Source organism: Geotrypetes seraphini, chromosome 17, assembly GCF_902459505.1.
Source record: "Geotrypetes seraphini chromosome 17, aGeoSer1.1, whole genome shotgun sequence".
Taxonomy (NCBI): domain Eukaryota; kingdom Metazoa; phylum Chordata; class Amphibia; order Gymnophiona; family Dermophiidae; genus Geotrypetes; species Geotrypetes seraphini.
The window spans coordinates 33,682,412-33,696,735 of NC_047100.1; the positions used below are offsets into that span (position 1 = coordinate 33,682,412).

General features: G+C 40.5%; 1 protein-coding gene across 2 annotated transcripts in view; it reads right to left on the reverse strand.

Annotated features, from left to right (window-relative positions):
- ATP2B2 (ATPase plasma membrane Ca2+ transporting 2) overlaps positions 1-14,324 on the reverse strand; it is a 691,115-nt gene that overhangs the window by 314,111 nt on the left and 362,680 nt on the right. For both annotated transcript variants that reach the window (XM_033926077.1, XM_033926076.1), the window contains one exon: positions 4,102-4,227. In XM_033926077.1, the coding sequence (XP_033781968.1) occupies positions 4,102-4,227 (126 nt within the window). The remainder of the gene's footprint in view (positions 1-4,101; positions 4,228-14,324) is intronic.

A 14,324-nucleotide genomic window follows, 5' to 3' on the forward strand; every position in this document is an offset into this window, starting at 1 on the left:
GGATAATTTCATTAATTATATTAAAACATAATTTTTAAGTTCATTCATGACTTTTATTGATTGTTTTGCATATTACCTGTCAAATTTTTATGATATAATTTTGTCTATTGTAGATCCCTGAGGCAGGCTAAGAGCCCAAACACCGTCAGTGTTGGGTCTTAAGTCTTTTTTTATCTGTTCAAGGGCACTTTAAATCTTAATTTGGTCAACGGAGCGTCCCCGTTTCATTCAATTTTGAGCTTTATCAGGAGAATCACTGCCAAACAAACTCCGAGAAGAAATTCTTCCTCCTCAATCAATTCTTCCTCCTGCTCTGTGTCTGTTTAGACAATTAATTTGACTGCTGACCACTAGCGGAGTTCGTTGGGCACGTGAGATCTCTCGGAGAGAGAAAGAGATAATGGTTACTGTGGATGGGCAGACTAGATGGGCCATTTGGCCTTTATCTGCCATCATGTTTCTATGTTTCTAAGTTACACTTAATAGGGGTTGGACTTGTGATAGTTCACAAGTAGCAATCTTGTTAAGACTAATTCTAAAAGCAGGCTGTTGTCCTAAAGCAGCGATTCTCAACATGTACAGGAAGAGCACTAACTAGTCAGGTTTTCAATGTAGCCACAGTAAATATTTATAAAGTGCAATGATGTATGCACAAATCTATGGTTTTCCATAAAGATTTGACTAGTTGATGCTTCCCACTGTTGAAAACTAATGCTCTAAAGGGAGAAGGTGAGTCTTTTTATTCTGTTTCTTCAAAAATTATATCTTTGCTCAAAATTAATGTTTTTGTATTGCAATATCTTACAAAATAGTACAAAATCTCTGGAATTCCAAGTTTTATCCTGGCCAGCTGAAAACATTTTATTGAAATGCTGATTTGTTTATTGTAATGTTTCTCAACCCTCTTAAATAGGCATTCATAGCTAGTTGGGTTTTCAGGATTACCACAACTAATATGCATGAATATGCATTGGAAAACAATTGCATGCAAATCTGTCTCAAATATATTCATTGTGATAATCCTAAAAGCCCAGCTGGCTGGGTTTACCTCCTGGAGATGGTTGAGAAGACTGGTTTATTGCAGATGAAGCTATTCTGTTTCAATGTTTGTGGAAATGAGAGAAAAAAAAAAGATTAACATTAATGCTTTATCAGGCTTACTTTTAACAGAGAACTGAGTGAGCATAAATAAAATAAATTTTACCGAGCCTGCTCTTGAAGAAATTACAGTAAGTACTCATGAATCAAAACAGTGCACCGTGCTGTTAATCACCTTGTCATACAGCCTGAAAGAACAAGAACAGTTTAAAGCAGGAGCTCTCAAACCAATCCTCAGGGCACACCTAACCAGTGAGGTTTTAGGGATACCCACAATGAATATGAATGTGACAGATTTGCATAGAATGGAGGTAAATTTGCAAGCACTACCTCTATTCCATGCAAATCTATCTCATGCATATTCATAAGAACATAAGAAATGCCTTCACCGGATCAGACCCTAGGTCCATCTAGTCCGGCGACCCGCACACGCGAAGGCCAAGCTAGGTGTTCTCTAATGGACACCTTGTTCACCCGTGTCCCTCAATGTGATTTGCATGAAGATATGCATCCAACTTGCCCTTGAATCCCAGAATGGTGGGTATCCTGAAAACCTGACTGGTTAGGTGAATCTGGGTTGAAAACCTCCGATTTAAAGAGATATCATGATTTTGCTGGCCAAGTTGATAATATTAAATGATTAAGCTGTGGTAATGTGGCCTAATCTAGAGCTTGCCTGTCTTCCAACATTCTTTAACCCATCTGTCAACTTCAGTAAAAAGAGACATTCAGCAGTAAGGGGGGTTTATAAAGTTTGTGTGTGACAAAAGCTGCTTAATAAACAACATGGAATTAAATATCCACAATAAAAGCCGCAGTCGTTTCAAGACTCCACACTATAGCACACTGTGCAAAATTTCAAAAGCCCTCTTTTATAATGCCAATTATTGTGGCAGCCCGCAGTAATTGCACCGAAGCCCATTGGGAATTAATGGACTTCGGTGCCGTTGCTACACGGCTTTCTAAAAAGGGGGAGTGGGGAAGCAAATAACTGCAAAATTATAGCTCCTTATAATAGAATAAAGACCTCTCAAGTTATTCATTTAATTTTGTCACTTTTTTTTTTTAAGTAAAGCCAATGTTATGCATGTAAAAGAGATTATATAAATTTTCTCACATATAGAAATGAAGCAAATTGAGATGAACACATTAATAATTCTGCCTAACAGCACTTGCCAGTTTTGACAAAAGAGACTGGTGAGGATTTTGGGTTTTTTTATGAACAGAAATGCTTTACTCAAGATGGTAATAACACTTCACCATTGTTAGTGCATGACTTTCTTTTTACATATAGGCTCAAAGTAATCTTTATTTTGTGTTGAAGATTTTGTCCAGTTACTGAAGCAATCAAAGGAAGGACTGAAGAACAGTGATGAAGCAATTGCCTTCTAGAAGCTACAAACTCTGGGGTCCGTTTACAAAGCTGTGGTAACAAAAAAAAAAAATAATCGGACTTGTAGATGGTTAGGGCTCCTGCGTTATCCGTATGCTAACCAATTAGTGAATGCTAATGTAGATGCAAGTAACCCCCAAATTCTATATATGGTGCCACAAAAATTGACGCCAACCAGAATGGTGCTTATAAAGGCACTCATCATTAGACTCATCATTAGACAAATTACAGCTATACTCGCTCGAGGAGCGCAGAGAGAGGGGAGACATGATCGAGACGTTCAAGTATCTCACAGGCCGCATCGAGGTAGAAGAAGATATCTTCTTTTTCAAGGGTCCCACGGCAACAAGAGGACACCCGTGGAAAATCAGAGGCGGGAAACTGCACGGTGACACTAGGAAATTCTTTTTCACCGAAAGGGTGGTAGATCGCTGGAATGGTCTTCCACTTCAGGTGATTGAGGCCAGCAGCGTGCCTGATTTTAAGGCCAAATGGGATCGACACGTGGGTTCTATTCGCAAAGTAAAGGCAGGGGAGGGTCATTAGGGTGGGCAGACTGGATGGGCCGTGGCCCTTATCTGCCGTCGATTTCTATGTTTCTATCATATACAGAATCACGCTTTGCGCCTGTACTTGTGACAACATTTAGGGCTCTTTTTACAAAGGTGTGCTAGCGGTTTTAGCGTGTGTGCTAGCCGCTACCGCCTCCTTTTAAACAGGCGGTAGTTTTCTATAACGTGCGCTGATCTTGTGCGTGCGCTAAAAACGCTAGCACACTTTCATAAAAGGAGCCCTTAGGCACACCCATATAGGCCAATGAAAACCAGGACTCAATACCTGTGCCTAAATTGTGCGCAGATCAGGCATATTCTATAACAGTGCGCCTAACTTTTAGGAATGCACATGATCTGCCCATGCTCCATCCCTGGCCACGCCCCCTTTCGAGCTTCACCCATTAGAATTCACGCATACCACTTTATAGAATGCACTTAGAAAGTTGTGCGCGTAACTTCTAAGTAGTGTCATTCAGTTCAGTTATTAGGGGTTAATTGGCAATTATCAGCACCGATTAGCTTTTGAACAATTTAAGTTGCAAGCGCCACTTGGGTCGCCCATTACGGAATCTGGGTTTGAGTGGTTAACACAGGAATAAATAAAGTAAAGTACCTGAATGTAAACCACTTAGAATATAAGTGCTCTAGAAATAATTTAATTAATTAATTTTTGTGCAACTCATCCCATCAAAAATACAAAAAAATTATTTAATATGCACTTAATGCGTGCACATGCAAAAATTAACATGTCCTACTTAACCACATCCTGAGACAGTCCAATTTTTGCTGCATTAGGTGCATTCTAGTACCCAAAACAGCTTAGTAAAAGGACCCCCTGATAGGTACTGCAAGTATATCTCTTCTGTGTTCTTACTGGAAATAAATCAAACAGCTATAATGAAAACCAACTACATATGTATGGTTTGGGTTCTGATTTTAGGAGCCCCAATGCTCCCACATCAGGAAAAAAAAATGTCCTTTGTCAAAATTGCAAAACGAAAAAAACAACAACTTCTAAAAGCTCTAGCGCCTTTTAAGGGAAAACTCTGGGCTTACCTTTCTTATCTTTCTTCTCCTCCTCCCCTTCACCAGCACCTAACAAAGTAAAGATGATACCGGTCTGAGAATTCACGCCAACGGCTGTGACCAGCATTCGACCGGAACCTTCCATGACATGAGTACCTGAAAAAAAGCGATTAGCAATTGAGATAATCTTATGCAATCATTCTCACAAAGCAGATGTTAAGTCATTTCATTTTAAGATCAAAAGGTATTTAGCCTTAGCATGGCTTATTCTTGATTACTGCATGTAATTCTGGTCAGCATCTTAAAACAGATGTAATGGAATTAGAGGAAAACGCAAACCTCCTAATTGTATAAGCTTACATATACAATTTTACACTTAACGCGCAAAGTTGTGCACACAATGTATAGAATCCTATTTTTCCCAAGCTTAAAGATCAAAAAAATTTGCATTCCAACTGTTCTAGCTATACGTAGACCCATAGCTACTCTACTTTTTATAGGAAAAAATTCACAGAAATAAATAGTCTTCTCTCATCTATCAGATTTCTTAGAGCAGACTCTGGTTTAGACAGAATCATTCCACTGAATTATCACTAATAGGTCTTCTTACATCAATTCAATATTATATTGATCACAGAACATCAGTTCTCATTTTCTCACTAGATCTCACAGCTGCCTTTGACACAGTGGATCATTCTCTCCTACTTTATAGATTAAAAGCCTCTGCTGTTTCTAGAACAGTCTTGCAATGGTTTAGGTCTTATTTCTCAAATTGTACTTACCAAGCCATTCTACCTGAGGCATCTTCAAACCAGTATAATCTAGAATTCGGCTCCATTTTATCTCTAATGCTTTTTAATCTTATCCTAGCTTCATTTCTTACTCTAGCACAATCCATTGGATTTATTGTTTACGCCTATGCAGATGACATTCAACTACTACACGCTATAGATCCCCAGAATCTCCAAGAAATCTTATAAAATCAATAAAAAACCGAAAAAGAATTAAGAAGAATAAAAATTATTCAAAATATGGCAGTCAAACTTCTCACAAAGGCCAAAAATATGATCATGTTACACCACTATTATTCAAGGCTCACTGGTTGCCTATTAAACACAGAGCAATCTTCAAAATCCTGCTCCTTACCATTAAAGTTAAAGAAAACAACTCTCCAAACTAAATAGATCGTTTACTTATTTCTCACATTCCTACAAGATCTTTACGTTCTAGTGAACAAAACCTCTTAATTGTTCCCTCTCCAAGACAAATAATATGTGATGCTACACATAAGAACATTTTCTCCATAACAGCTGGAATGCCTTTCCGTCCTACTTGCGACATGAAACATCCCTCAAAAAATTTAAGTCCGACCATAAAATTTTTTTTATTTAGTGATGCATATGACTAGAAACCTCGGTCTTTTCTGAGATCAAATTGCTTCTGTAGCTAGATTGATGTTCATTGACCGATTTAAGAATTTTTCCCTACCCTTCCCCATATTTTTCTCACGTATCTTCCCTTCCCCTTCTTTTCCTATCATGACAATGTAGTTCATCCCCTGCTCCCTTCAACACTTACCCGTTTGTATCTTATGAGTTGCATTTTGGAAAATTCCAACTAATTTACATACCCCTTCCTTCATAAAGTCAAGTTAGACAAGTTCCTGCTGAACCGGAATGTACGCAGGTAGGGCTAGTCTCAGTTAGGGCACTGGTTTTTGACCTAGGGGCCGCCGGGGGAACGGACTACTGGGCACGATAGACCACTGGTCTGACCCAGCAGCGGCAATTCTTATGTTCTTAGCATTTTTAGCACCAGCCACAGTGGTAAAAGCTCGGACGCTCATAGGAATTCTATGAGCATTGGAGCTGTAACCGTGGTGGCTGGCGCTAGAAATGTTACCGCGGCTTTGTAAAGGAGGGGAATAATGCTTATAAAAATAGAAATATAAAGCAAAAAGGTAAAAAAAAAGTATATATTTGGTTAATTTGACACAAGGAAATTACACATTTTAATGATATGGGTAGGGTATCATTTTGCAGCTGCTGAATCTGACTTGAAACAATATGTTCTGGTTTGAAAACAGTCTTTTGGAGAAAGAAAAATAGATATTGTAACATTTCTTTGTTAGAAAGACAAGTCCTTTCTCCATTGAGAGCTCCTCTTGTTAGAATATCAGGAGCCTTCTTTGGACAGTTTTGCCCCGCTCCTTTGAGACTTCTTCAGCTAGCTCTTAATTGCCAGAATCCTTGTGCTAATAAATTTCACCATCCCTGATGGAGCTTTCAATGGAATGGAGAGGCTGATGGCTTCCTCTCCAAGATAAATCTTTCCTTTCTATGCCTCTTTGAAATGTGCTGCTTTTGTACATGCTTTGCTGGTTAAGGCATTAATTAGGACTCAAATGAATTAACATCTGTGTCACAAGACATCAAGAAATACCTTTTGTTTTCCACTTCTGGATTATTTTTAATACATATTTATTTATAATGTGTATCTCAGTTTTGTTGGTATTTTATTTATATGAGGACAGAGTGGCCTAGTGGTTAGGACTACACTCTGAGGTTATGGGTTCAAGCCCTGTGCTATTCCTTGTAACCCTGGGTCCTCCATTGCCCCAAGTACATTAGATAGATTGTGAGTCCACTGGGACAGAAAGGGACAAATGACTGAGTACTTGTATGTAAACCGCTTGGACAATTAATAGGTGGTATATAAATAACTAAGATAAATAAATATCCAGTGGGACCGATATTCGAAAAACAAAGCAGCTGAATCATCAGTACAGCTGTGTTCATGTCAAGATTTAGGTGAATGTACAGCCATACCATAATAGGCTAAACTGGGGGTGAAATTATCCTAAACTTACTAAGCTATAATATAAATGACAAGTTGTTTACCATACTGGGCCTAGTAATCTACCTCCTTCCCAATCCCTGACCTGCTAAAGTAACCTGGACCAGAATCAACCCTCTGATATCAGGTTTAACAAATCCTGTCCCTCAGACACTGCAAGCAACCCTCCCTCTCAAAACTGGGGAGGCCTCAGCCAAGTCCCGCTGCCCATGACCCTCCCCCCCCCTTTTCCCCACAACAAACTAGTCTGAGTGGATGGTTAATTTTCCGCGAAGGAAGTTTATTGTAGGCCACAGCATGGTTACATAACAATACGCAGTACAGTAATTATCACTAGCATACAGCTTAATTCCTCTATTAGGCATAACAATTGTTAGTACTTGCAATATCTACTGTATCTATCCCTGAATTCTATCCCATTTATTAACTGTCCTAATCTCGACCCAGGAGGCCACACTATTACATGAAGCAGGGGAAAACTGTGGTCGCTGCCATTTACATTAGTCATTTTCAATGTGTAGCTGATTGTATACGAGTTCAAGCCGTGCTCTACTCTCACTTGGCCCAAGCCGCCGTCCAAGCTACTCAGGCTCCACTGACTGCTCTTGCCCCCTTGCGCCTTTCAAGCGAGAGGGTACCACTGGTTACTTCTCAAGTGTGCCCTTCCGTCCAAGAGGGGTTTCTCATTAGCCATTGAGAGGTAAAAGCCCTCACTTTAGAGTGGCACAAATCTTAGAATGGTAAAAATCCTAATCCCCTTCCTCCTACATGGACCCCCCCCCCCTCCGCTAATCTCATGACCCCCCTGGGTCACCAATCCCACCATAACTCAAGACAGTGAATCCTCGCTTTACCGAGAGTCCACACTGGGACCCAAGCCCCCTTGTTGCGGCTTCCTAAGAAAGCATTGGTAATTGTACCTGGGTAGAACATAACAATTGCATCATTCAACACCAAAAATAGATCTTCTCAAGCCTAGAACCATGTCACATAAAGCATGAAGACTAGATGTTAATGCACTAAAAAGAGAGCACCCAGAACACCAGCTGGTCACCTCATTCTAGTTCTGACCTTAGCAGCACTAAACCTCCCCCCCTTTTCACAAAACCGTAGCGTGTTTTTTTGGCGCCGGCCATGACAGTAACAGTTCTGACACTCATAGAATTCCTAGAAACCACACTAGGGTTCTGAAAAGGGGGGTAAATGTACAAAAACAATGTAGAAAACACAGAAGCAGACATTATTCATAAAAATAAAATAAGATTAGAAATCATAAACTTATAGGGTTTATGTTTTATCTTATGTCTCCATTTTTTGTAACATACAAGAGAACAAATCTCCCCTTACCCCCCAAAAGTTGTTGTTTGGGCTGTCTCTTCCCTTCACCCTTCTTTTTTGGGGTAAGGGGAGATTTGTTCTCTTGTATCTTACCAGTATTCTCCCTTGTTTTTGGTTTTTTTTGATGTTCCATTTTTTGTAAGTCATTTGCAATTGTACTGATGTAATGCAAACACAGAAATTGGCAGAAACATGTAAAACTCTTCACTAAGCGATCCTTTTTTTCCCTATGAATTCATTACTTGCAGACATATTAAAATATGCTAAGCACTTTAGCTGTCCTCAGCAGTACATCAGGCCTATCTTTATATGCAGCTGGAGAATATGGCCATTGTTCTAGAAAGTACCGCTCGCAAAGATCATTAAAAAATGGAAATGCCCTTTGAATCGGTATCTGACAATCTCATTGTTCCCAAGTATGTAAATCATTCTAATGTAACACAGTCAATTGGGAAACAGATTGTCACAGACCATTGTATTAATCAAGTTTATACAAAGAAAACATGACTGCATATAATGTAATTATCCCATGGTACATCTGTATTACCTTGGCAGCAGAAATGTGGTACACAGAAAAAGAGGAGCAGCTCATATGACTTTTGAACATTTTCCTCTAACACAATGATAATTGGAATATACCATCAAATTCTTATATATGACGCCCTAAACATTGATGCCGACCAGAACAGCTCTTAGTGTAATTCTATAAAAGGAGTCGCCATATACAGAATCTTGCTTAGTGCCCAAACTCGTGACTAACATTTAGGTGCAATGAAAATCAATCTTAAATATTTGCACCTAAGTTGTGCGTGAATTAGGCGTATACTATTAACAGTGCGCCTAACTCTTAAGAATGTCCACGATCCACCCATGCTCCTCCCCGGCCACACCCCCTTTTGAGATCCGTACATCTTTTTTTCATCACTAGAGCACAGTCATTGAGGCCCTGGTTCTCTAAATGATGCCTAACATCTAAGTGTCCTTGAGCGCAACTGTCAATCATTGCCAGGCGCCGTTTATAAAATCATGCTTAGTGATGCCTAAGCAGCCTTAGGTGCCGTAGGTGTTGAAACCTTAGGCGCACTGCCATTTAGGCCAGGAGTGTGGCCAAGTCAAACCACACACAAAATCCACCCAAAATCTGCCCCTAACCTTGCTGGTAGGTGCCTCGGAATAGATTCTTACCTCAAAGTGGTAGGCATCAACCGAGTTAGGCAGATGAGTATTTTTTTAAAATTCTTTTTAAATTACTTTTTAATGGTGCTTTTCAATTATCAGCGTCAATTAAGCCTAATTGATACATTAAGTTTGGCACCTAGATTGGCCAATCTAGATGCCTAACTTCAGGCATCAGGGCCTGAATGCAGATTCTTTTGAAAGAGGTGCACTAGGTGCAAAGAGGATGTGCACTATCATTCGGATTCTATACATCTACATTTGCGCACCCAAATTTGGGCGTGCTCCCGAGATGCAAATGCAAACTCATTGGCTAACAACTAAATATTGACAGTAACTGGCACCTATTAAAATCTGCACGCTATTCTATAAGGCATGGCAGCTAACTCTAATAGTGTGTAACCGAAAGGGGGCCTGGCCAAGGGAGGGGCAGAAGCTTGTTGTGGCATTCTGAAAAGTTGTACGTATTCTTACAGAATACTACTTCAGCATACCTAGCTTGGGTACCAGCATTTATATCAGGTTTCAGCAGTGCAAGTCAGATGCCAAAAGTTAGGTGTGGGAATCAGCACAATTCTATGAAGAGCATGCATCCTTTACACAATCGCGCTTAGCATTCATTTTTTCTTGCACCTGTTTTTGAGTGCCATTTATAGACTCCCCCTCCCCACTTCCCATGTGTGCATATACGATTGTTTGGCATATGATAAAACATTAATTTCTGCATTTTTTTTCTGCTCATTTTCAATTGATAACAACATGCAATGACATGGGATAGGTTGCTGAGATTTCCCATATGGTTGCAAACAAATGCTCAGTCTCTCATTCAGTTGCACAATATTTGGAGGAACACCAAATGCAGTATTTTGCAGGCATACCTTGCCACAATATGGCTTCTTTCACTGCAGTTTGAATTTACAGTGTGTCCAATTAGAAAGTACATGTAGAGAATGTAATTAGGAAAGCTGCTCTGCTGACAGCTACTTTCAAATTGGTTCCTATTGCTATCATTCTATATGACACTTTATTTTTGAGCATTTATATACCACTTATAGCTTAAGTGGTTTACATTCAGGTACTCAAGCCTTTTTCTCTATCTGTCCTGGTGGGGTCACACTCTATCTAATGTACCTGGGGTAATGGGGGATTGAGTGATTTGCCCAGGGTCACAAGGAGAAGCATGGGATTTGAACCCACACCCTCAGGATGCCGAGACGGAAGCTCTAACCACTGTGCCACGCACATGTTGAAGCACCTTATTTTTCTTTACCAGCCAGAAGTGTGGAAAAGAAATCTCCTCAGAGGTTTCTTTTAGTGTTCTTCATTTTTTCTGCAGGATTGATCTTCTATCCTTCTCCAAGAACAAGTGTGTTAACTCTACAACACAGTCAACTCAAACCATGGTCAAGTCCCGTCAGACAGGAAACTTAAAACTGAGCAATCTGTCCCACAATCATGTTTTCGCTTTATGATGATTTATTCTCTGTTACTCAGTTTTACTATTCCAATAGAGGCTAGAACTACCTGCTCTGTTCGCCAAACATTTTGGAAATCAACTATTCCTACCTCTCCCAAACCAGTTTCTTCTCTGTTTTATTCCTCTGTATTATTATTTGAACTTAATGTTAACCGAGTCGAGCTCCATATTGGTTGATGACCCGGTTTATATAACTACGTTTTAGTTTAGTTTTAATACAGAAAGAAGGTACTGTCTAGCACTGTTATGAATAACAATAAGACTTATTTTTACAGCATTAATGGATTGATAACATACTGTAAATTTGGTGACAGGCATTGGGTTATAAATCCCTTCTCCACAGAGCATACAATCTCATTGACAAAGTTGATAAAATGATATACCCTAGGTCACAAGAGGTCAAGTGGAGAAGTAAGATTTGAATTCTGCTCTGCCTTATTCTTAGACCATGGCACTAATTTCTAGACCATTCTTCTTTGCAAGTTTGTTGTCTTCGGTGTCCATTTTCTAAAATATTCTTGAAAAGATGCAGTGGGCACAGAAAATCCTTTGCATGAACATTTGAAGCTGTTCAACATTGACGCAACTGAAGGTTACGAGCTATTTATTCCTGCTGATGATGTGAAAATTCTTAGTGTAGCTGGCCTCACACAGTTGGTGCTCTGATGAGCTCTCAAAATCTCTGCATACAGAGGGTCACATAAGCAAAATTTTTTCACTATATTAAATCAAATGCCTAGAGAATGAAACAAAAAATTAATGCATTCATAGACGAGGCAAAACATGATGACCCAAGTCTTTATTTATGCTAAGCTACTAATTAAGGAAGAGATTTAAAATCCCAACTGTTCATCAGTTTTACACCATAAATTCTACTTACTAATTTACAAATTGCTCACATGTTGGTCTTCCTTGATGAGGACAAGTCTTTTTGACCAAAGCTCATCCTGACTGTGAATATCATTTTAGGGCTTCAATTTGTTGCTTAGACTTCTTTCCCTTTTTTTTAGTCTAGGCTGAAGGCATGATACAGTTCTGGAACTGTAGCTATTCCCCTGTCCAAGAGGTCATACACTCTAAGTTCATTTGCAATTTTTCCATAACTGCACCTGGAGTGTTGCACCACAATTACCCCCCCCCCTTTTACAAAATTGCGGGGGGGGGGGGAGATTAATTATCTCTATTTTGTAAGAGGGTTAACGTGTGGATATGAGAGTAGGAGTATGGTTGATTTGATTATTTTATTCAATTTTCTATACCGTTCTCCCATGAGAGTTCAGAACAGTTTACATGAGTTTATTCAGGTACTGAAACATTTTTCCCCGTCTGTCCCAGTGGGCTCACAATCTAACTAATGTACCTGGGGCAATGTTGGGATTAAGTGACTTGCCCAGGGTCATAAGGAGCAGCGTGGGTTTGAACCCATAACCCCAGGGTGCTGAGGCTGGAGCTTTAACCACTGCGCCACACTAGTGTATTAGTAAAATTTTAACCATTTGATATATTTACAATATATATTCTTTTCTATCCTGTTTGTACAGTGTTTCAATTTTGGTGATAGAGGCAATTAATAAGTTTTAATAAGTCATATCTGAAGTATCCTGCTTTGCAGTCCAAATAACTATTTGCCAATAATGATATCTCTACCTTTCAGCTTAATTTCTCAGCTGATCTACCCAATGCGAGTAAATCTCACTGCCTTTCTCAAATGTTGCTGCATCATGATCTCTTTCATGGCCATCATGATGGCAGATAAAGGCCAAATGGCCCATCAAGTCTGCCCATCCGCAGTAACCATTGTCTCTTCTTCTTTCTAAGAGATCTCATGTGCCTATCCCAGGCTTTCTTGAACTCAGACACAGACTCTGTCTCCACCACTTCTTCCGGGAGACTGTTTAACATATCTCCCACCCTTTCTGTAAAAAAGTATTTCCTCAGATTACTCTGGAGCCTATCACCTCTTAACTTCATTCCAGAGCTTCCTTTCAAATGAAAGACTTGACTCGTGTGCATAAAAACATAAGAATTGCCGCTGCTGGGTCAGACCAGTGATCCATCGTGTCCAGCAGTCCGGTCACACGGCGGCCCCCAGGTCAAAAACCAGTGCTCTAAATAAGTCCAGCCTCACCTGCATACGTTCCAGTTTAGCAGGAACTTGTCTAACTTTGTCTTGAATCCCTGGAGGGTGTTTTCCCCTATGACAGGCTCCGGAAGAGCGTTCCAGTTTTCTACCATAAGAATATAAGAACTGCCACTGCTGGGTCAGACCAGTGCTCCATCGTGCCCAGCAGTCCACTCACGCAGCGGCCCTCTGGTCAAAGACCAGCACCCTAATCGAGACTAGCCCTACCAGCACCCATTCTTGTTCAGCAGGAACTTGTCTAACTTTGGCTTGAATCCCTGGAGGGTGTTTTCCCCTATGACAGATTCTGGAAGAGCATTCCAGTTTTCTACCCCTCTCTGGGTGAAGAAGAACTTCCTTACGTTTGTACGAAAGCTAACCCCTTTCAACTTTAGAGAGTGCCCTCTCGTTCTCCCTACCTTGGAGAGGGTGAACAACCTGTCTATCTACTAAGTCTATCCCCTTCAGTACCTTGAATGTTTCGATCATGTCCCCTCTCAATCTCCTCTGTTCGAGGGAGAAGAGGCCCAGTTTCTCTAATCTTTTGCTGTACAGCAGCTCATCCAACCCCTTAACCATCTTGTTCGCTCTTCTCTGAACCTTTTCGAGTAGTACCATGTCCTTCTTCATGTACGGCGCGCAGTGCTGTACTCAGTTCTCCAGGTGAGGGTGCACCATGGCCCGGTACAGCGGCATGATAACCTTCTCCGATCTGTTCATGATCCCCTTCTTTATCATTCCTAGCATTCTGTTCGCCCTTTTCGCCGCCGCCACATATTGCGCGGACAGCTTCAACAACTTGTCGATCAGAACTCCCAAGTCCCTTTCCTGGGAGGTCTCTCCAAGTACCGCCCCGGACATCCTGCATTCGTGCAGGAGATTTTTGTTACCGACATGCATCACTTTACACTTATCCACGTTAAACCTCATCTGCCATGTCGATGCCCATTCCTCGAGCCTGATTATGTCACGTTGCAAATCTTCGCAATCCCTATGTGTCTTCACTACTCTGAATAACTTCGTGTCGTCCATAAATTTAATCACCTCGCTCGTATTACCTATGTCCAGATCGTTTATAAAGATTTTGAAGAGCACAGGTCCAAGCACTGAGCTCTGCGGCACCCCACTGGTGACGCTCTTCCAGTCCGATTATTGTCCATTTACCCCCCACTCTCTGTTTCCTATCCACCAGCCAGTTTTTAATTTACATGAGTATTTCACCCTCGATTCCATGGCTCGCAATTTTCCGAAGTAGTCGTTTGTGCGGAACCTTGTCGAATGCCT